General features: G+C 42.8%; 1 protein-coding gene across 1 annotated transcript; it reads left to right on the forward strand.

Moving 5' to 3' along the window:
- The first annotated feature begins 8,624 nt into the window (after positions 1–8,624).
- LOC138204026 (equilibrative nucleoside transporter 2-like) lies at positions 8,625–22,352 on the forward strand. The gene is made up of 13 exons (XM_069159127.1): positions 8,625–8,835; positions 14,506–14,562; positions 14,815–14,896; positions 16,024–16,169; positions 16,291–16,430; positions 16,886–17,020; positions 17,263–17,360; positions 17,974–18,043; positions 18,619–18,830; positions 18,979–19,081; positions 19,227–19,312; positions 20,443–20,642; positions 22,046–22,352. The coding sequence occupies exons 2-13, from the start codon at positions 14,531–14,533 to the stop codon at positions 22,155–22,157; spliced, it is 1,416 nt and encodes a 471-aa protein (XP_069015228.1). The 5' UTR covers positions 8,625–8,835; positions 14,506–14,530; the 3' UTR covers positions 22,158–22,352.
- Positions 22,353–23,924: the final 1,572 nt, after the last annotated feature.

A 23,924-nucleotide genomic window follows, 5' to 3' on the forward strand; every position in this document is an offset into this window, starting at 1 on the left:
CGATCACACAAGAGCAATGAGTGAAATCCAAACCATTGCTTAGTTCAGATTGACCACTTGTCCACTATATAGCACGCTACATAGTGGACAAGTGGACAATCAGAGTGGATTTTCTTCATCACTTAGTACACGATGCAGTTGACAAATCTGAACACAGTATATGACTGCTGCACCTTTTTTTTTTTTGTCCTGAACTTGCCTAGAATGTATATATTTTCAACCGGTCCTTATATATGTGTTATGCTTTTGTATACTTTTATATCTCTTTATATACAGTATATATATTTACTTCCTTCCAGTCAAAGCATTTCACATAATAATAGTCTTATGAACGGAGTTACTTTAAACATTTTTGAATATTAAACATCTGCTACTTCGAAAAGTTAACACACACAGATTTTGACCTTGTCATTTTCTTTACAAAACTTTCTATGCAGGATGTTTAATTACTTACCACCAGCCGTGTTGTCATCCGTGTTCTCTTTGGCCATAACTGTGATGACTGAACCGTTTCCTGTGTTCGATTGTAAAGATGGTAGCTCCACAGACACCTTGCAGATGTATATCCCTGAATGCTCTTTGGTGATATTTGGAAAGGTCAGCATTGAACAGTTATTTGTGTCATTTTTCTTTAAGTTGAAAATCTCTTGTGTAATTTCTGTTTGATTTTTGAACCAGTTAACTCTCACTCTTCCAATCTTCTCTGTCCAGCAGCAGATGATGTTCACCGTCTCTCCCTCCACGACAGAAACATCAGGAGTCTGGATCACAACAAGTATGCCTGATGAAACACCTGTAAAATTAAAACACTGGCACTGAACAAACTGTAAATGTTGCATGATTTCAGAAGCAAAGCCAGGAGATAAAAGTAACCTTTCATTGGCAGTCAAAAACGCACTATATGGACGTGATTTTAAATGCGTTCCAGTGGCTTTATTCAGCGCCTTTCTTTTTTTGTTGTTGCATAAATCAACACCAAAAATAAACAAATCTGTTGTCACAACAAGTTTGCCTGATGAAACACGTGGGATGAGACAGAGGGATACATTATGTGTTAGGTAGTGTCAGTCAAAAGACCGTATATACTGCATCATTTTTGTAGTTTAATAACTAAACACAGAGATGTGGCAGAGTTCTCGACGATATCCATGTAATATATATGTAATGTGGTATATTGACATGATTTAAAATGCATCAGTGAGTTCATCTGATTTTGGTGGAAAAACTGTCAACAACTAAAAGCGTGAGAGCGTTTGAAGTGTCCATCAGTCACGAAGGTAAACCTCCGAAACATGTTGGTTTACGGTCTATTAACTGTTACTGTAGCGTTCTGCTTCATCAATGGAGGCCAACAACATTGGGACTAAGTAAACATCAATAGAAAATTCTTCAAATTACAAACAATTTTTAATTTTTTTTAATTTTTTATTTCTGGCCATAAGTAGGGATAAACAGTAAAACAAGCTCACAGATACATGTTTATCTTTATTTCAGCCCGAGTGACACAAAGGTTGTCTGCCTACCCATCCAAAAAAAAGGAAACATATCATTTCTATGTTTCTGTTCTGTTCATTTATGCAAGTTCAATATTCGCAGCTTCCTGCTGTTGTTACTGAAAATGACTCTCAAGAGACCAGATTTTACAGATAATGTCCCACAAAACCAAAACAGGCTGGTTGTCTGAGAACATGTTTACATGATAACTCATGATTTAATTTATTTGGCTATTCATTCTTTGTTTTTCCAATCAAAAAAGTAACACAGTAATACATATTCCAATCTTGTCAATTTAGAAAAATCGGTACAAAGTTTCAGACACTAACGGAGATGAAGTGACAAGGTTTTATTTAAATGCAACTAAATATTTTTACGACATAAAACTTAATAAATAGTTCATTTGTAACTATATTGTACAATTCCTCTTTCTCTTTTCTATTGTTACATTAACAATTATAAGTGTTGCCACCATACAGTATATTTAATACAGCAGAAGCAAGTGCTGAATAATAATTCTTCAAAAATGCTGTACTTTTTGGTCACTTTCGCCTTTAATCTGTAACATTTCTACTTTGAGCGCATTAATACACCTAGAAATTAGTTTTCAAGTTATTGATATAAACTCTATGACCTATTGAACATTTTTCTTTGAATACCCCGAAAATATAAATTTGGCTTCACTCAAATTAAATTTTTCACTGTTAGTATGATAAATATAAATTTGAATTTAACTTACTCCAAGATGAGTGGACATGTAGCGAGGCGAGAAGCACGCAGCTCAGCAGAAGCTTCATCTTTTCACAACGATGAGCCTTTGAATACAAATGTTGTTCTCAGAAGTTTGTCACATGACACACCCAGAACTATACATCATTTGTTAGTTTTCAAATATTGCTAAGGAGAAATGTGGTAAACCGCAGCTCTCCAACCACAGAGGACTTAAAAGCAGACTGGTTCTTCTTTTAAAAGTACTCACTTACTGTAAAGCTGTTTACTCTATTAAAGTAAGTTGTTTTTAATTAATTAACATCTTGTCTAATAAAAGTTAGGAGATTCTCATCAAATTTTAGAGTGTCACCTGACGTAAGTCTGTAGGCAGATGAAGAGCAAACCTGGTGAGTTATCTCCGCCCACCCGCTGCGGCGGAACGATGACTGATTGATGATGGAAAATGTCCTATTAACATAACTAGACTGTATATTTAAAATAATTAGTTTCCATGTCCGGAAAGTGAGGCTAATGCAGAAGTGACTTAAAGTGCAATACCGCTGAGAGCCACTGGGTGTGCGGCTCCAAACAGCCTCTGGCTCCATATACTCCCATTCAACTTCGCTCATAGAATACAAAGTCGCTTAATTCATTCCGCAAATCATTATGGTTTGATTCACAAAATCAACTTGTGATTCGTGTTATGATATCACTTCTGAAAATAATACTATAATCAATCGGATATTGGGCCTCATAGGGTGGTATGTTTGGGGGCGTGTCTGTTTGATTGACAGGCAGGTGTATTGTCCTCAGGTTTCCAAGTCAGATCAAATCAGATCCACCCCTTGCTCCTCCTCAGCTCATCCAAGGTCAACACGACAACGGCCGAAATGCCAAAGTTGATGCTTCAAAACGGTCGTGGTTGGTTGCTGCTTGGGCAGTAGAAACCATAATGAGAGCATTCGGTTTAATAAACTACTGCTCAGAGTGTTGGGATATTCGGAAACTGTTATTGTGATTTTAGCAGGAATCTTAAAGCCATCTTCTTGAGGACAAAGGCTAATGGCGGTTGGTTTATTGTCACTGAACAAAGCAAATTCTCCATTAGAGACTCATTGTTAACAGTCTGCTCTGTCTTTCTATCAGGTCTGCTGAATGGAAGTGGCCTTGCGCTCTGTTTTGGACTGTCAGAGTGGTACTAGAGAAAAACAGGAAGAGACTGAACTCAACCACAAACCGCTAAATGCTCAGTTTTCAAGCAAACAACTGACATGGCCCTCAAGCAGTCCGTCTTGTTTATGCTGCATCTATCTATCTATCTGATGAAAAGGAAAGATTTGTCTCTTTCTCTTGTTTGCATTGTGACTCTGGAAAGTCTCAGGCCCCAAAAAGTTTCCTTTGTTTTCTGTCTTATTTGCAAGTGATTCTTTCCGCGTCTAATTGGCGAGTATCTTGTGACCGACAACCAACTCTGTATTACCATACAAAAGCAGGTACAAAGGGAATGGGGGTGATGGTCTACTGTTTGTCCCACTGTATAAAAGCTGACCTACAGAGGAGGGAAGACCCCTTCTTTGCTGTACACCTCTCTTTGAGGGTGCATGTATGTGTTCCTTCTTGCAAGAATAAATGTCCGATGTGTTTGATTTTGAACCAAGCCTCTTGAGTAATTTTTCTAACGCTATCTATCTATCTATCTATCTATCTATCTATCTATCTATCTATCTATCTATCTATCTATCTATCTATCTATCTATCTATCTATCTATCTATCTATCTATCTATCTATCTATCTATCTATCTATCTATCTATCTATCTATCTATCTATCTATCTAATTTTAAGGGGCTAACCTACAAACATGACTTGTGACATCACAAGTAATTTTGGAGTCAAACGTGTTGCAATTCAACTTAAACTCAAGAAGGATTTTACAGTGAAGTATGAGAAATCTTATTTCCAGCAGTTCAACTTAAGAAACTAAATATATTTGCATAATAATAGATTCGGGATTTTGTATTGTGTGAGAAGGTGTAATGTCATTTTAAGGATTTTACAAGATAATTTGCTTTCAGACACAAATATTATTGAAAGCAGATCGTTTAATTTTCACCTTTAACATGCCTGGAGTTAACTACAACTTACTGTACAATTTCTGAGCCATCATGAATGATACATTAATGCATTTAAGTATATGGAGGCCCATTCTGTCCCAGCATATGAGCTACATTTGTGCACATTACATACTTTATTCAAAATACTCCGTATTAAATTCTGCAAAATAACTACACATAAATTCATTCTGATTACATATACAGTTTGTGAGTTACTATTATTTGCAGTATACATTGCACTTATTGGTGGTCCATTCATTCTTACTAACTTGTCAGAATACTCAGTGTTGCACACTAATGAACTGTTCTTAAACCAATGCATCACTCAAAATGAATTACAGTACGTAATGGATTGAAGTCTGTCCCACTGTATCTACGGCTAACACAACATGCGTGTAAATGATAAACTCCAGTCAAAGCGCTCAGCATTGAAATGGGATTAACTATACATGAGTTCATTATGATTATGTATACAGTTTGTGAGTCAATGTGAGTTCTATAATACATTATTGGCCTCGTCACTTCAATTGTAAATATAGCTTGACACGTGTCACTTATATGCATAATGATCAACTTGTAACTCAACAAACATACACTACATTCATCTTTATGGAGCCAAGTTTAAATGTAAATAGATGTAATTCATTGTTCAGACCTTTTTTTTTAAAAAATTATTATTTAAAATTGTTTTTGTGTCGCTTTAAAACGTTCCTATTGTTTTTAAAAGGCTTCAAGTCATTAAACAATTGACTTGTCGATGGGTTTATGATCTTTAACATGTTCTTCTCAGGAAATAATAATAAAGATTGAGAACAGGCATCAGCAGTGACAGTTAGTCATTTTTATTTCCTGTGAAGTCACAGGGAGGTCAAAGTAACTGTCAACAACATACCGTCACTTCCCTCTGTGCTCTGTCAGTCAGACACACGCACCTAAGTTGTTCTTCACATACTGTGGTGAGAAAAAGCATTCCATAGACTAACATCCTCTATTAGCATATTGACATTACCGAGGTTAACTTTTAAACGTGTGCGCACTCTTCCATGATTGTTTAAATTTGTTGTTTAATGCACAGGACATGTTATTATCTCCAAGGTTGTATGGACGAGGAACATAACACTGCCAGTCTGTCAGTCTGTCAGCTTGAATTTAAAACAGTGTCGAGACATCCCTGTTCACTGTAACCCACTGTGTCAAAGACGAGTATGTTCACTTTGTCATCCGTGTCTAATATGAGGCTGCATTTTTGCACATATTTACATCACACCTACGGACGGCAACAAACCTGCTATTTCATTCAAGTAAGTCAAGTTTATTTCTATAGCACCTTTCACAGATATACAGTCACAAAGTGCCTCACAATAATAAAACAGCCAACAAACAGCATGATTTTGAACGGTTAAAATCACAGTTAAAGTCAGAACCACAGTTAAAATAACATTTAAAAGTCACAAAACAACAAACACACGAGGACACTAGGGGAGAGATAAGCCAGTCAAAGGATAATAAATAAAAGAAGCTGTATGGACAGACTAACCAAAAGCTGTCTGAATGTCTTTTAGAGTTTACTTTATTTCCATAACAAATTCTATGCTGCTATAAATATATATTTTGTACTTTGGACGCGTGTTTGCAAAAACAAGACGTTTGACTTTAACTGTTGTTGATTATTTTTCTGCCCAAATGTAATTTTTTAATATAGTGCTTTTCTAATCCCTTTAGATTCTGTACACGACAAAGTCATGCTGTTCTTCATACTACACATGTTGCTGGAGTTTGAGCCGTATCACAGCTACACCTTACAAAAGTTGAAGTTAAAGCCTTTGCTGCCATCTTGTGACTGAAATGTTTACCTTGCTGTTTTCTCTGCCTGAACTTTATTGCAGCGTTTCAGTTGGAAGCATTATAATGCCAGAAATCGAGGAGTCAAACCACCTGAAGCAGAACATGTGTTGCTAATACACCAGAAGAGTTTAGGAAACAGCTCCACCAGCACCATAGCAACAAACTTATACGCAGTTTAAATCTTCACAATCAAAATTATGATACCTTACCAAAGAGCACACAGACACTACAATTTACTAGTTTGATTAATACCAGCTGCAATAGTACAGATACATGGCAGATGATAGCCATTTATGTATTTTACAGCCGTCAGCACTACAAGATTAATGTTAGTTCTATATTGCTGATCAACAGGCTTAAAATATGTTGCTATGTTGTTTGCTGTGGTCTCAATCAATGTATTTAAAAAAAAAAAAAAAAAAGTGTAAATTATGAAATGGCCGCTCAATTAACTCCTGTTACTGTGAAATGCTTTGAGAGGCTTTGTACTGCACTACATCACTTGAAGCCTGTTCTCCCCACTGATCTGAAAAATCTACCGGCAAACAGATCTGATGGTGTGTCGATGCACTTCACGCAGCCCCGACCGACCGTCACCCTCGATTGGCCCTCCATCAACTTCTCAAATACTAGTTTGCTGAAGCCAAAGCTACTGTGGAGCTAATATCCGACCAGGGATGAGATCCAACGAGATCAGAGCAGCCCATGTTGCAGCCCACAGGCCAACTTTGGCCCTTACCTGCTTTGTTTAGGCTCATGTACTTATTCCTCTTACTCTTAAGTACTGCAAAATCCTAACTATAATGACAACAAACCGTAAATCAGCTGCCGGTCAAGATTAGAGATCGAAGCAGCGGCACACTGACAAGAGAATATGTAGACAAATTGGCAAGATGATTGTTTTCTGCAAAATAATGAAATAACTATTATGCAGATGAAAGAGAATTGTTTGTTTATGTTGTTTAAGGTTTATTTTTATGTATTTTTTTTTAATGGCCAATATATTTTACATACACTTTACAGAAAATAAAAAATTGTATTTCTTTTTGGCCCCCAGCCTTTGTTCCAAAATAAAATTTTGGCCTTTTTCACTGCAGAAATTTAGACTCGTCATTGTAGAAAAAACACAAGTCACAATCTAGTGATGTGCCATCAGTAATGCACTGTGCTTTCCCAACAATGACAAGTCAAAATGTCTGCAGTGAAAAAGGTGTATTTTCTCAGCTCTGTACCCTGCCAGGACTTTTTTTTTATTTGACCAAGTCTTTGTAAACAGAGTCCTCTGTTTGCTTCAACCAATGCTGCTGTTTGCTGAGAGTTACCACACTACATTTTTCATCCAGTAAAGTGTCCAATGGCTTATGCATCACTTTGTATGTATTTGGAGGATTTTTCTCCAAAGAATAGCCTGTCGTGTTATCTATCAGTTATTATATAACATCGTTTTTTTCCCAGAGGTAACTTCATTGGTTGCAAAATGATCAGTTCGTCGTGATATAAAACATGGCTGATGATGACACCTTCATCGTTTGAAAATCATGCTCCAAAATGACTCAAATCCATCAGTACGCTTCATCACGTATACTGAATTCACAGTGATGCTGAGACTTCAGTTCCCAGAATGCATCAGCAGAAGGGACAGACACACCAGCAATTCAGCATGCATGAGTAAAACCTCCTTTCATCATCTGGGAAACAGCCGCTGTGACCGACATATCTGACGTATCGGTTTTTTGTAAAGTCAGTTTTTAAATGTGCTGCATAATGGCAACTTCTTCTCTGATAAATACATAATTATCTATGTATTGACTGTAATATTACAGTCAACAAGCTACAGGAGGACATTTTTTTTTAACCAAAGCAATATGCAGCACAAAAACAAACTGATGAAGGGCTTCTGCAGGTCTTGAAGAGGACTCCTTTGTCATAATCCAGCTCTGAAACAGTGCTCTGCATGGCACAACTGTGTTGAACACGAGCATTTTGGACGGTTGCAAATTTTGATTTTGATTTCCAGATTTTTCTCTGTGACTCGGTACATTCAACTCTAAATAAAACATTGTTTGAGCATCCAGCTGTCCAATTACTTTGGAAGCTCTGCAGTTTGGGCACTGTGTTATATCTCCCACACCATTATTTGTATGTTGATACAAATTGTACTCATTTGTAAAAAAGTAAATAAATAAATAAAATAATAATTTGTTTAATGTAATAACTAGACCTATTAAAAAGCTGTTCCATGTACTGTTTACTGTTTATATTGTCGGTATTGTGTACTGAACATATAGGTGAGGAAGGAGCAGTTTGGGGCGCGAGCACTTGTCAAGCTCCCGCCAATAACCTGGCGGGAAATGCAGCAAGCCCCGGAAGTGATCTGTTTTTTGTTTTTTTTTGGGGTGTGTGTGTGTGTGTGTGTGTGGAGAGGAGAGAGGAGGGTGGGGGTGGTGTTGTTGTTGTAAAGCTGTGGAGCTACGAAGGTTTAGACGGTTTACGGAGGCGAGCTCGGAACCCACAGGAACCATTAAGTACATTCCCGCCACGTGTAAACGAGCAGCGGAACCATTTTTTGGGGGGATATCGGCCGCGCGACAGACGTCCGGTGGGGGAACATTATCCAGTGAATAATGGGAATCCAGTGAATCCAGTGAATCCAGTGAGAGCGTTTTCACAAGGTGAGGCTCTCTGATCGATCGGTCGTTTGTTTCAGAGATGACTGTGTTTTTTTTTTTTTTTAACGCTGTCGACTGAGAGATGAAGCGGCAAAAACGTAGATGAACAACAGACCTTTTATTATTCATAAAGGAACAAAACAACAACAACAACAACAACAACAACAACCTCGTTATCGGTTCCGTTTGCGTTTATTCTGCTTTTTTTTCCTCCCAGAAGCCGAGCAGGTGTCTCGTTAGCTGCGTGCGGATCGTTTCATAAAGATAACATTAGATAGAGGTCGCTTTCTGAAATGAGTTAGACGTTTGTTATTCAGTTGTAAATGTTGAACAAACTTCAGCTTTCAGTTAATTCATTCATTCACTCAATCGGAGAATGAAACGACTGCAGCACACGTGGTCGGACCAACACTGAACTTACTGTGGTGTCCAGTCGGGAGGTAACTTAACCATTGTGTAACTTTACTTCAACCTGGCAAGAGCTGTGCTTATTCTACATTATTGGCTATTTTCCTGGTGTTAATAATAATAATAATAATAATACGTCGTGACTGCCATCTGAGTACATGGTCTGTGTGAGCCAGTCTGGATTACCAGGAATGAGACCTATACTGTGTGAGTCACTAACTGTGACTAATAACTAATAACTGTGTGAGTCACCGGTGAGTTATTAGTTTAAGCTTTGACTGTGTTAATATACTCCAGATCAACACTTTAAAAAAAACAACTGCGTGCGAGATATAGTTTTCAGTTTTTTTTTGTTTTTTTTTAACACAGTTCTCGTACTGCTCAGAAGTAATTGGGCACTTTGCTACTAATTGTTTGTTGAACAGCTTTGTGTCCTTTCAGTTCATGAACCAAACCGTGAACCAACCATGAACCGGGTTGATTGACCTGCTTTTAGATCGAGGTGTTGTCTGACAAAATGAGGAGTGCCCAGAAGACATTGTTGACGCTCAAACACCTGTCGGAAATCCACTGAGGAAGTTGGTTTGGGAAAAAAATCATGTGTAATATACTTCTTTTTATATTCTAGACCATGGGTGTCAAACATACGGCCCGTGGGCCGGATCCGGCCCACCAGGGGGTCCAGCTCGGCCCGCCGGATGACTTTGCTGAGTGTGAAAATTACAGAAAGACATACATTGAATTTCAATGAGAATATGGAGGTTTATGAGTACAAACGTTTTGTAATTTTTTTTTAATCGATTCAGTAATTGCTTCAAAAACAGCGTAAATGCGACGTCTGCTCCGGAGGCAGCAGCTCGCTGCGAGGGAATCTGCAGAGGAGACCCCAGGCGGATAAACAGTGGGCTGATGTCGTGAGTTTTTGGTCTTTATGTTTCTAGTTTATTGTAGAAAGACCTTTTAAAATAGGGTTTATCATCCAAAAACCTTCACCAATGATTTAAACAGAGAAATATTGTCGTTATGTATGCGTTATTATGCTATGATTTTACTGGTCTGGCCCACTTGAGATCAAAGTGGGCAGTATGTGGCCCCTTAACTAAAATGAGTTTGACACCCCTGTTCTAGACCTAAATCCAAGCCCCGACTCGGCACTTTAACGCAGCGTCGATGAATTGATTTCAAACTGAATGTGCTGAAGCGCAGAGTCTGAAGTACAAACAGACGTGCGGCTGTGTTGTTAGTGGGAACACGAGCAGCTGATAGCAGGAAAAACATACCCAGTAGATTTCCAAAGTGCAGAAGCTTAGATGTGGTTTCCTGGGTTTGGTCTTTTTTTTTTCATGTAACCGTTTATTCGCTGCCGTGATGACTTAATTAAGCACCGCCTTGTTTCGGCTAGATTTCCCCTCAATGCCTTTCCATACCCCTGAATTGTTATTTGAAGGTCTGATACTTTCAACTCCACCATTTCATTTCCGGTCGGCTTACGAGCGGCTGCGTGTCCTGCAGGTCTCTGGAAGTCGCGGTGGAGATAATGTCATGTGTGACGGTCTCCTGCAGCCTCTGCTGCGCCCGCTGCGTCTCCACCCGGGAAGAACGGCAAACAAAAGGCCTTTTCACGACGACGGGTTGATTCGTGTCGGTGGAAAATATACAGCCGTGTATACATTACTTAATCAAGTGAGTCGAGGGTATCGGAAATAATTAATTAGAGTGGATCGAGTAAGACTCTCCTATCTGGAGACAAATAGTGTTTTTTTTTTTTTTTTTCTTTCTCCCAAATGGAAAGCGACACAAGCACAAATAGTGTTTTGCTGTTGCTCGGCGCCGAGCATATCGTTATCAGCCGGGGTGTTATGGGAAGCTGCCCCCCCCCACGGACACCTTCTCGGGAGCCCTCAGGCGAAACAAAACAACCAGCGTCGGTACACCTACTTGAACGCGCTGCCAAAAAAAACCAACAACAACCTGCGATCGTCCCCCCCCCCCCCCCCCCCCCACCCACGGTGACGTTTCCGATCTGAAGATATCCGATTGACGTCACGTGTTTTTTATTTATTTCATTTTTTTTTTTTTTTTTTTTTTTTTTTTTTTTTTTTGTGCCTCCAATACAGTTATGTTGGTGAACACTCACCTCGGTGTTCCTTCAGGAACTGAAAGAAATGTTCACACGGTGGTCTCGTAGACTCGAGAGCAACGCCGTGAAGGAAACAAAGAGGCTGCTTATCCTGTCAGTCCTGTATATTTTGTAGCTGAGAGAGAGAAGGGGGGGGGGGGGTATTAATAAAGATGGAGCGGAGGACTGGAGTGTTAAAGCCGTACTCTGCTCCAAAAATGCGGCGGGTTGGTAGTTTGAGCTGAACATGAGAAGGTTTCCTCTGTTCATACAGATAGTTGCAATTACATTTTTGTTTTTTTTCAATTTATGCTGATTATTATTATTATTATTATTATTATAGTGTTTGTCCAATCATAGTTTAATGATACACCTTATGAAGAAGAAGAACTTATTTGCAATTGAACATGGGAACAAAATGATGATAAATGAAAACTTCTGTTTGCTTGTCAGGCTGGCGACCCAAAAATGGCATGCCATAAATAACAACTTCTGAAATATACAGATGAAATGAATGACAATGACGGGTACCAAAGATCAATAGCGGAAGAAGAGGCGGCAACGCGACGACGTCATTAGTGGTGCATAATGATGGACAGCTGACATTTCTGCCCGTTTAATCCAGCTGTTTTTAGACACATGAATTCAAAGGATTGTCCCAAATTCTTGCCGTCAGCTCGGATAATTGCGACCAGACGAACGATTTTGTGACATCACAACTCCCGGCACATGAAGAATAGACTTTTAAATAAACACCGTTTGATTATTTACTGAATCACAACTTTTCAACTCTTAAAAAGGTAATTGAATACGTCATAGTGGAAAAATTATTCCAAACATTGTTTGTTTGCCTTTGAAAACTTTTTTTTTCCGGGAATCCTCTGGAATATGACCCATTTTTGATCAAAATCTCTATTTAATTATTATTATTTTTTTTTTAATTTCTCTTTCCCTCTTGCCGTTTGTCTTTGTTCTTCCGTTAAACATCTGCACGTGGGATGTGTTCCCAGTCATGTCATACGTGGTCATTCCCGTGTTTGTGTCCGGTCAGTAAACCCTTAGAGCAGGGGTGGCAAACATACGGCCCGTGGGCCGGATCCAGCCCGCCAGGGGGTCCAGCTCGGCCCGCCGGATGACTTTGCTAAGTGTGAAAATTACAGAAAGACATAAATTGCATTTCTATGAGAATATGGAGGTTTATGAGCACAAATGTTTTGTAATTGTTTTTAATCGATCCAGTAATTGCTTCAAAAACAGCGTAAATGCGACGTCTGCTCCGGAGGCAGCAGCGCTCGCTGCTCGCTTTAAGCGAGGGAATCTGCAGAGGAGACCCCAGACAGGTGAACAGTGGGCTGATGTCTCAGTTTTTGCTCTTTATGTTTCTAGCTTATTGTAGAAAGATCTTTTTAAAATAGGGTTTATCATCCAAAAACCTTCACCAACGATTTAAACATAGAGAAATATTGTCGTTATGTATGCGTTATTATGCCATGATTTTACTGGTCTGGCCCACTTGAGATCAAAGTGGGCAGTATGTGGCCCCTTAACTAAAATGAGTTTGACACCCCTGCCTTAGAGATTTTGGAAAGTGAGTGTTTGTCTTTCTAGTCATAACAAAATAAACCAGATTTATTGCTACCGAGCTGATTTCTGATTTAATCTGAAGAAACGCTCCGTGCGAAACGGGTGAAGTTGAAAAGAGGCTAAAATGTGGTTGAGTATTGTTTTATAAGACTGGACATGAACATAATTTAAGTAGCCTGTAAGTAGCTTAGATCGGTGAGAACTGACATTCCTGCTGTTGGAGGAGGGAGGGAGGGCGGGAGGGAGGGAGGGAGGGAGGGGGGCAGCGGAGGACCTCGGTGACCGTTTTTATGACCTTTTATGTCCGCATCACTTTCTCCTCGGCTATGATTTACTTGCACGTTCTGATTTGTTCTGCCCAGCTGCCTTAAACATTTCTGTCTCGTTGGGACTGTAATGGCTTTTTAACCGGACTGATTTACTGGCCGGCAGAGGTTCAAGCGACCGTCCCACCGGGGACAAAACGGGTTTCTATTTCAGCTTAGCTAATGCAGGAAGTAACATCTTCTGCAAACCCAAAGGAGGATGTTCATAACGGCAAAGAATGTTTCCTCAACTGAGTGGTGTGGGCGTGGATGTTTTGTGTGTGCGTTTTGTGTGTGTTTTGAGCACACCCTGAGAGTGAAAAGGCTGTCTTTGTGTTTGGTTGCTAACGTCTGTGTCTCACCTACGTTTGCTTGTCGGAGTCAGTTGGCAAGTTTTAAGGAAGTAAAAGCTGAAAAAAAAAAGAAGAGGAAACCTTTCAAAAATAACAGTGGAGCCAGTGGAAAAATAAAATCACGCTCACTCCTCCTCTTCCGCCTCCTCCTCCTCCTCCTCCGTTGCAGCATAACTCACACGGAGGGCTTGTTGGTTGTTTTCATGAGGAACTTGGTGCAGAATCCTAAAATAGGTTAAACGTGAATTCACCTCCTGTTATGTGTCCAGACGGATCTTTCAACAAGTCAAAACAAGCAGAGAAACCTGCACTGCAGGTCACCCTGCTGTGAGTGGGCAAAACAGCCCAGTGTGTGTGTGTGTGTGTGTGTGTGTGTGTGTGTGTGTGTGTGTGTGTGTGTGTGTGTGTGTGTGTGTGTGTGTGTGTGTGTGTGTGTGGTTTCCTGCCAGAGAGAGTGTATTTTTGTGGTTGTGTGTGAACTGGCACATTTGTGCTTCCATCGCACAAAAACCTCGGGGAAAAAAAAAAAAAATCATTGAAACTTCACTCAGCCGGGTCATTTGACCAGACACGTGCACCGCTGCCATTCCTGGGGGGGCGTGGGGGGGGCTTAAACGTACAGGATAACACTCGCAGGTTCACATGGTGAAAGTCGAAGTGAAAAGACGCGATCGTCTTCCAGCCCCGACGCACAATCGCACCTCGGTGCTCGAGCGCGTCGTCGGTGTCGGCGGCGACGTCGGTTCGGCCCCTCGCGGCCTCCCGTCAGAACGTAAGCGGATTTCCCACATTTATCGAAGCAAACGAAGACCGCGGCAGGAGAGACTGCAGGAAAACGAAAGAGGTACGTGTGTCATCTTTCGGAGACGATGCTGACTTTTCTTCTCTGCTGTTTGCCGTGCAGTTTCTCCAGACGCTCCTACATCAGCATGAAGGGACGGACGGACACCCCTCGGGACCGGTGAGTTCAAAGCGCAGCGAAAGCTGCGTAACTCTCGCTTCCCACCCTGCTTGCTCCTTGGCCGCTAATCCCTCAAGACGCTTTCGCTCATGACCGCAGCTTCTGTGTGGTCTCGAGAAGTGTTTGGTTGCCAATAGATTCGTGTGGCAATTTCAAGGCTTTTTTAAAAAAAAATTTATGTCCTTTAAAAATGACTTTACTATAAAGCCGTGTTTATTTACTATCTTCTATTTGCTTACTTCCTGTCTATAGGGGCTGCTTGGTGGGCGTCATTTTCTTTATTCTGGGCCTGGGGACGCTGCTGCCATGGAATTTCTTCATGACTGCTTCACTGGTAAAAAAAAACAACAACACATGTTCCAATTGCTTAATCCCACGTAGACAGTAGGTCTGACACATTATTTAGTCTACGTGAAATGTTTCTTGCCTGTAGACTCCGTCGATAAGACGCTAGTATCTCTTCATTTTCCTAGTCAAATCACCCAAAAAGCTTTTTACTAATGTGACAGTGAGGAAATTGTCGGTCCAGTTGTTCTATTTAAAAACAAAAACAAAAAAACCCTCAAAAAAAACCATGCTGAATGGCTGGTAATGCTCTTATAATAAGCTGTTTTTGTAACTCCTAAAAGTGCCTTGTAAATATACAGCCGGCGCCGCAATCGTCCGGCTGATGTTTTGTTTTGGGTGATCAAAAGCCATTTGTTATTGTGCAATTTATTTATACGCAAACGTGAACACTATTACTATGGCGGATCTCTAGTCCAAAACAGTCAGAAGATCTCGTTTCACCATCCGTTTATTTTATTGCCTTTCAATTGCGTAATATAAATAAACCACAAGATTGTCTTTTTAAGTACACTGTCTTAAAACTACATGGTTTTTGCTTGTTTTTTTTTTTTTTTGGGGGGGGGGGGGTTGTTTGTTTGTATTGTTTTGGGCCAGCAGAACATGCAGAGAAGACAACAGTGACATTAAAAAAATATCCCGTGTTACGTCGCCGGCCTTATAGAGCTTCTAAATGTTTCATTATGGTCACCAGGTAGTCGCCAGCTCTGTCTTTATGTGGTTCAGTGTCGGGCAAGGAGGAGACATACAACGAGCCAAAATGCTAAGAAACCAAAACAATGAGCCAAAAATGCTAAAAAGACCAAAACAATAGGTGCAAATGCTAAGAAGTCTAAACGGTGAGAGAAAATGCCAAAAACGCAAAACGATGACCAAAAAAAACAAAAGGAAAATATTTCTAAGAAATCTAAACGATAAGCAAAACCGCTAAAAAAAAACAAAAACAAAGAACGTCTTCACCGACTTTCTTTGTTGCGGCACGTTTCGTGGCGCTTTCATGTAAAGGTGCGGCCGCGAGCGTGCAAACTGAATGTGACGGCGGTAGTCAAATGACTACTACGAATGAGGACGTATTGCGGTGACGGGACTTGTCCTCGTTGTCTCCACGGTTCGCAGTACTTCCAAGGTCGCCTCAACGCGACCGAGTGGAGCAACGGCACGGCGGTGGTGCGCAGGGAGTACTACTTCAACAACTGGATGACCCTGCTGTCCCAGCTGCCCCTGCTGCTCTTCACCCTGCTCAACTCCTTCCTCTACCAGAGGTCAGTCACGCCGTGGACGCTGCCGGTTAAAAGGGATGTTTACGTTGTTGTTGTTGTTGTTGTTGTTGTTGTTCCCGGGCCCGAATCGTCACCGTGTCTGTTTTGCTGGCTGCGTTTTCAGGATATCGGAGATGATGCGCGTCGCCGGGAGCCTCGTTTTCATCCTGCTGCTCTTCATCTTCACAGCGGTGCTGGTCACAGTGCCCATGGAGGAGGACCGCTTCTTCTCCGTCACCATGGCGACCATCTGGTTCATTAACTGTAAGTCTGTGGGTTCAAAGAGAGAAAAAGAGACAGAGAGAGAGAGACAGAGAGAGAGACAGAGAGAAAGAGAGAGAGAGAAAGAGAGACAGAGAGAGAGAGACAGAGAGAAAGAGAGACAGACAGAGAGAGACAGACAGAGAGAGAGACAGAGAAAGAGAGAAAGAGAGACAGAGAGACAGAGAAAGAGAGAAAGAGAGACAGAGAGAGACAGAGAAAGAGAGAAAGAGAGCGAGACACAGAGAGAGAGACAGAGAGAGAGAGAAAGAGAGAAAGAGACAGACAGAGAGAGACAGGGAGAGACAGAGACAGAGAGAGACAGGGAGAGACAGAGATAAAGGGAGAGAGACAGAGAGAGAGAGAGAGAGACAGAGACAAGGAGAGAGAGAGACAGGTGTGTGTTTGAGTGGTTCAAATAAAAGACTCTTCCAGTGACGTCCCCTCCTCCTCCCCAGCGTTCGGCGCCGTGCTGCAGGGCAGTCTGTTCGGCCTGGTGGGTCTGCTGCCTCAGAAGTACAGCGCCATCTTCATGAGCGGCCAGGGCCTCGCCGGGACCTTCGCTGCCGTCGCCATGCTGATAGCCATAGCCAGTGAGCCACCCACATACACACAAAAACGCCGCCGGGTTGCCTAATTCTCAGTTGCCTAGTAACAGAGGATATTGAACACGGGCGCAGAGCTTGTCAAATCAGCACGATGCAAAGACCGCAGCTCTCAGTTTCTTCATATATTTCCTCACAATTCGTTGGTGCTAACTTTGTGTGTGTGTGTGTGTGTGTGTGTGTGTGTGTGTGTGTGTGTGTGTGTCTTTGTGTGCGTTTGTGTCACTCAGGTGAAGCAGACTCTGAGTCGGCAGCTCTGGGTTACTTCATCACACCATGCGTGGGGACTCTGATCACGCTCTTCAGCTACCTGCTGCTGCCACGCCTGGTCAGTCTCTCTGCGCGACTGCATTACCCACAATCCTCCCAGCCTCGCACGAACTACAAATTCCACCCGACCGTTGACGGTCACACAGAAGTTCCTGCTCCGTTTGATCTTTGCTTTAGACGGCGCGACTTTGGATCCTGCAAAAAACGTGTGCATATATATATTAAGACTGAAATGAATACTTCATAGAAATTTAAACCTTAGAAACATTGTGAAACTGTCAAAGATGTCGGGCCTCTGTTAGTTTTGTAGACTGCTGGTGTTAAACTGCCTTCTCCGACCAACTATTTCTAAAGTGCCGAATCACAACACGAGAGCTCGTCAGAGCTCTGAACACAGTGGAGTCCTGACAACATTATAATAAGGAACCAATAAACGCCCACACGGGGGGACGGGGACAGTTTTAACAGGCGGAACCCTGAAGTCAGCCGAGGACAGAAAACTGAATTGAATTGAAATGGATTTGGATTTGGATTAAATCACTTTTGTGGCTAATACTTCTCCGTAATCCAACCGAAATCCGTTTGAGTCCCGACGCGCGTGCAGAGGTCGCAGTCCAACGGAGGAATCCGTCGTTTGATTTCTCTTTTTTCTCTCTGCGTTTCCCACGCAGGACTTCGCTCAGCATTACCTGAACAAAAGCGGCAAGTACGAGGCCGGCGCCACCGAGGAGCTGCTGAAAGGTGGGACCCCAGCTTTCCTCGCGCTCCTCCTCGTCACTCCCTCTGATTTAATGCCACTTGTCTCCGAGGTCCCCCCCTCCCGCCCCCCGCGGGGACACTCGGCCTTTTTTTTTTTCTTTCGTAGCCTGCGTTGTGATTTTGAAGCGCTCCCTTTTTTTTTTTTTTTAGCAGAATTCAGATAATCAAACATTTGTCTTGACGGTGAATGAACGTCTGTTTGCTTTTCCGCCGAGTTCATGAGTCTCTCCTTCACAGCCCGGCTGAATCAAATCAATTCAGCGGAACATTATCCCATTAAGTCAGTTGACCCTCTATTTATCCAATTAGAGACTGAGCCCGGGACAAAGACAGAGCCTGTTGGACTCGCGCAGGCCCGTGCGCAAGACCCACCCCCTCACCGAATGTCCATGAATGTTAAAAAGCCCAAAGAGGTCCGCCCGGTGCACCGTGTACCGAACCAGACGTCGTATCGGAAACCTTTTTTTTTTTTTTTTTTTTCTTTAAATGGCAGAGTTGGTCCAAAGTGACGCATCGCACGCGTTCAATGTAATCGACGTGCATACTTTATATTGCAGAGCGCAGCACAGTGGAAAACGGTAAGCTGAACGGCCACGCCAACGGATCAGCGCCCAGCAACTCGGCCAAAGACGGCAGTCCGGCGGCGGCGACGGCGGAGGTGGAGGCGGAGGCGGAGCCCGATCCGAACGGGACCAAGCAGGCCTTCCTGTCTCTGGAGCAGGTGGAGCAGGGACAAGCCAAGGCCTCGGTCATCGAGGTCTTCAAAAAGGTAACGCCACCGGTTGATACGACAATCAAACGCTTACCAGAAGATCAGCTGTTCTAGGGATTCGGGTCATTTTAAAAAAAACCATTTTTTTTTTAATTTAGATCCATTTTAAAAACGTCTAAAAAAAAATCTTCTCTTCGACTTCTAGACCTGGGTGATGGCGTTCTGCGTGACGTTCGTGTTCACCGTCACGCTGTCCGTGTTCCCGGCCGTCACCGTGGACGTCAAAACGTCATTCCCGGGAAAATGGGGTAGGAATGAGCCGGGCGTGCTGCGTTCAGGTTCCACTTCAGGGCATCCACGAGTCCTCCGGCTCCGCCCGCGCGGACTCTCTTATCCTCACGCGTTGCTGAATCTCTTGTCTTCCGTTTCTCCCATCGGCCGTTCTTTCCTCAGAGCGCTTCTTTATCGCCGTGTGCTGCTTCTTGATCTTCAACCTCAGCGACTGGATCGGTCGGACCGTCACCACGGTGATACAGTGGGTGAGTATCCAGGCGTCGTCAGCATTTCTTGTGTCTGTGTCTCGGTGTCTTATTTGTTTATTGATTTAAAAAAAAAAAATGTTTATGAGCAATTTCCAAAGCCAACTGTTTAAGCTCTTAAATCGATTATTTTTTAATATTGGGTTGAATTTAACGGATTCTTCCAGTTGAACTCTCCACAGTCCTCCCTCGGTGGTCAGTGAACTGCATCGCGCACATTCTTCACGATTCTTCGTTTAACGCCAGAATGTTTACCTCCCGAGTTCCTGTCGGTTCACCGCTGAGCTTCAGCTTCTGAAAGCAACGCCGGGACGCTCTTATTTCTTTACTCATTCAAATCGGTATTCGGCGAGAATATGACAAATTCTCTGCGGTACAGTGGCACAGTTTTTCTTGCTCAGCGCCGTTGCTATGGCAATACCACGTGAAACACACACCAGCTGAGTCCTTTCATTAGCTACCCGAAGCCTGGTTAACTGACCGCGACAGGGCTGCGCAGTCACGACTCCGGTCATCCAGGGAACAAACAAACCTGCGGGTGCTATTGTTGTACGTTTCTGCAGGAAGTTCCCTTCGCGCAAAAAAATGAAGCGGCGATTGTGACGTTTCTTGTTTTCACATCACTTTTTTTTTTTTTTTTTTTTTTTTTAGTCACGCGAAACCTCAACGGAGGGTGATAACCGAGCGCGTTTGGCGTGAATTTGAGACTAATAGATAAGAATCAAACCATCTGAAAGGCCTAAAACTTTGGCACAGCAACGGACGGATGCATTTATGTTTATTGGTATTCACATTTTCTGGAGAATCCAATCGGAGGCTGTTTTTCGTTGACCGTAAAGACCGTCGAGATGGAAGTCTGGAGTGACTCGTCGTGCACGGCCAAACTTCCGTACGGATTTGCGATTCGCACTATTTATTATCCAAGACGGCTCCCACGTCCGGCGGTGTTAAAAAAGTCCACCAAAAACCGCGGGAGAGCTGTTTCTGTTCCCGTCAGTCCAACGAGAACGTGAGACCGTGACACAGTTATGGTCCGTCCAGAGTTCAGTCTCATTTCAGGCACTGACCCTCCTCCCCTCCCCTCCCCTCCTCCCCTCCCCTCCCCTCCTCCCCTCCCGTCGCCTCCGCAGCCCCGCAAGGAGTCCCGTCTGTTCCCGGCGCTGGTCGTCTCCAGGGTGGTGTTCATCCCGCTGGTCATGCTCTGCAACGTCCAGAGTCGCACCTACCTCCCCGTCTTCTTCCCCCACGACGGCGCTTTCGTCGCCATCATGATTCTGTTCTCCGTGTCCAGCGGCTACTTCGTCTGCCTGTCCATGTCCTACGCCCCGCAGTGAGTACAGTTCATCCTCAGCGGAGCCGTTTTCTCCGATTCTTTTCGTCATCAAATGCTCCGGTTGCGGTTCAATTTGGCGTTAGTCGCTGCAGTCGCTGCTACCTCTGATGTTTGACATCCTGGAAATGACATAAAAACACTGTTGTGTTCATGCATGCAGTTATTTTTGGTCTTTTTGAACTGGTGTTATGTTCAAAGACACCAACAACGGCAGGCTGACAAACTTTGTCCACTAAACTGTTGCGCGTTTTACAACATACATCGTTTATATTGAAATGTTAATATTACCTGAAATGTAGTATTCAGAATGATAGTGTTTATACTGCAGCAAACCTTTTCTTCAGTCAGGAAACATACCAAAAAAACAATCACAAAAACTGACCACGTTGCACTTTGAGATTCATTATAATGACGTGCTGCTGGAGTGAACTGGAAGGACACGCCCACATTTTTTATTGATTTATTTTTTTTCAAGTGAGGAAAATACATGTTCGCAGTTATTTTTGATTCGGTTGAAATTAATTTATATTTCTTGAGCGCTTGAAAATCCAGCAATCATTAATTAAAGTGCGTGTCGTGGAAGAGCGCCAGTAAATACAAATGGGATGAGCAGAGTTAAAGTTCCTGCGTTCCTGTGGCCCTCTTGTTTCACTGAACAGAAACCCTTCGTGTCTCAACACGGCTTTTATCGTAAAACATTTGCAGGACTGAACTCGCACTTCAGATGAGCAATCTAAAACGAGCATCGAACACGGCAGGGTTTTTCCTGTTGACTTGTTTTGACTATGAAACTACGCGTAAACTTTCCTCCACAGTTATTTACACAACCTCAGAAATTGCGACACATGAACCACGAGTGTGCCCGTCCCGGATACCAGTGCTTCAACAAATAGCACTCCAACCCCGGATATGATGATTGACAAAGTCTCCCGTGACTTCTTCACAATAAAAAAAAAACCAGTTGTGTCACTAGTTGAAATGGTTGGTTAGCAAAACATCAAACGGCTGCTCCGATGTAAATTTACAAATCTGAATCCGAGTTCAGGACTGATGATGAAAACTGACTCACGTATTGTGAAAGTCACTAAATGAAACACTTTGAATGGCCGCCGCTTGAAAGCATGCTGAACATCGACAGGAACACGAAGTGGGTTTGATTCCGTAACAGTACCGTCGGCCATGTTTATTATCCCACGCATACGTTTGAATCTCGAAGGGTCCTTGAACGCAACGTCAAGGTGCACGAAAACTGAAGCCGCCAGTCTCAACTCGTTGACCTCTACGGCGTCGTAAAGTCGACTTAAAACCACCGATACGTATTGTGTGAAGATGACGGCGGTGTGCAGCAAGCGTCTTGTAATCGATCGCCACGCACGACTAAATACGACACGTCTCCTCAGGTTGGTGGAGCCGAAGGACGCGGAGACCGCAGGAGCGATGATGACCTTCTTCTTGGCCCTGGGTCTGTCCATCGGAGCCGCCCTGTCCTTTCTCCTGCGGACTCTGGTCTAGTCACGCACTTCATCCAGCACCGTACCGCATTAGACACTGCGGAAACGGGATAAATGCTTCGCTGTCAGCCCGCCACTCCCGTACCACCTTTTTGTGTTTGTTTTGTTGTGTTTTTACCCCCACTCATCCGTCAGGCGCTCTTTCAGTCTCGACATCCTCGGACCCGGAGCGACGCTGTCAAAAAAAAAACAACAACAACAAAAATAGTTTTGGTCTAAAATGACCCGGTGAAAGTACAAATAAGGGAGAGACTGCATGTTACTGTCAACGAGCGCCGGTTAATTCATCTGCTGCTGACCTGGAGATAACGTGGTTTTGTTTATATCGTGTTTTCTGTTTCTACATTTTGAGTTATTATTTATGTTTGATGTAGATTTGTTGAAATTAGTTTTGGGCGTTAGCTCCCGCCAATCATATGTAGACAAAGGGAAAGCATAGAACAACTGACGGGGTTCATTTTCACATGTTACAGGGAAGAAACCTGCGTTTACACTCCAGGTGGCTTCAGATACGAGATACTTTATCTGATTGATGACCTGAATGATTCCGATCAATCTACTTCGTTAGATTGATGACAAAAAGGTATTTTAATGTTTGTTTGTTTGTTTTTTTCTGGCTATATAATTATTTTCTAATGAATCTTATGAAATAGTTCTGTTACACGAGTAGAACAAACAATAACTCCGTTGTGATATTGAACTGTAATGTACAAGTGGCACATTAACGGCCCGCCCGGGGGACATGGATGGATTTTCTGAACAAGCCCGCAGAGAAAAGTGTGAGGTGCTGCGGGGTCCCTGGGTGAAGTGACGGTTAATATTTCACCGGTATAAAGATAGAAAACAACCCAAAACGGATGAAATGTGACAAACTACGAAGAGACACGTGACCGCTCAAAAAGAAATGCAAGAAACCCGCGAAGATACAAAAGCAGCTCCCGCAAAGAGATGGAGAACAACAAACGATCACGGAGAGACTGCAAAGAATTACAGAGGCTCTAAACAACCAGGAAGAGACGAGACTAAACAACCAGGAAGAGACGAGACTAAACAACCAGGAAGAGACTCCAAAGAATGAGGAAAAAGATTCTAAACAACCGTGAAAAAAACAAACGACTGAGGAATGCGAAATGGCCACAACGGTGTACAAGCAACGATCACAAGAGATACAACACAACCAAAAGATAAACCTGTAAGATAACTTCCCTAAAAGACCTAAAAACAACAACAACAACGAGGCTTTAAACCAACACGGAGAAAGAAATGCGAAGACGTGCAAACTTCCATTGTGGTCGCTTGGCTCCGGTGTCGCTGGCGTCGGGCGGGCCTTCAGCATGTTCGCGTCCCCGGGCCGTCCCGGGCCGTCCCCGTGGTCTCGTAAGCCATCCATGGCCTCGGTGCAGTTTGACAAACTGGCAGCACCAGCATCGAGTGCAATACTGCCATCTGCTGGTCAAATCACTGCGGTCTTTTTTTTTTTTTCTTCTTCTTTTTTTCCCCCTCCCCCTTTTTAAGACCTCCCGGTTAAACGTGACTGCTGTGACATGACCGGGGCGCATGATACTGCTACTGACCGCTGGGTGTACTTTCCTACGTGACTTGCCAGGTTTCAGGTCAACGAGTTCCATTCTCGTACTGACGCTCGGCTGCCACGCAGTCCGACACCGACTCTGGACTCCACACCAGACTTCACTTTACTTTTATTTAAATACCTGCAGCTGCAGTTTTAATAGTTAAATGTCCCAACCTCGGTGTTGCTTTTGTCCCA

The sequence above is a fragment of the Embiotoca jacksoni genome, unplaced genomic scaffold (assembly GCF_022577435.1).
Source record: "Embiotoca jacksoni isolate LCO1_2020_lvr unplaced genomic scaffold, fEmbJac1.0.p SCAF_24, whole genome shotgun sequence".
Classification (NCBI taxonomy): domain Eukaryota; kingdom Metazoa; phylum Chordata; class Actinopteri; family Embiotocidae; genus Embiotoca; species Embiotoca jacksoni.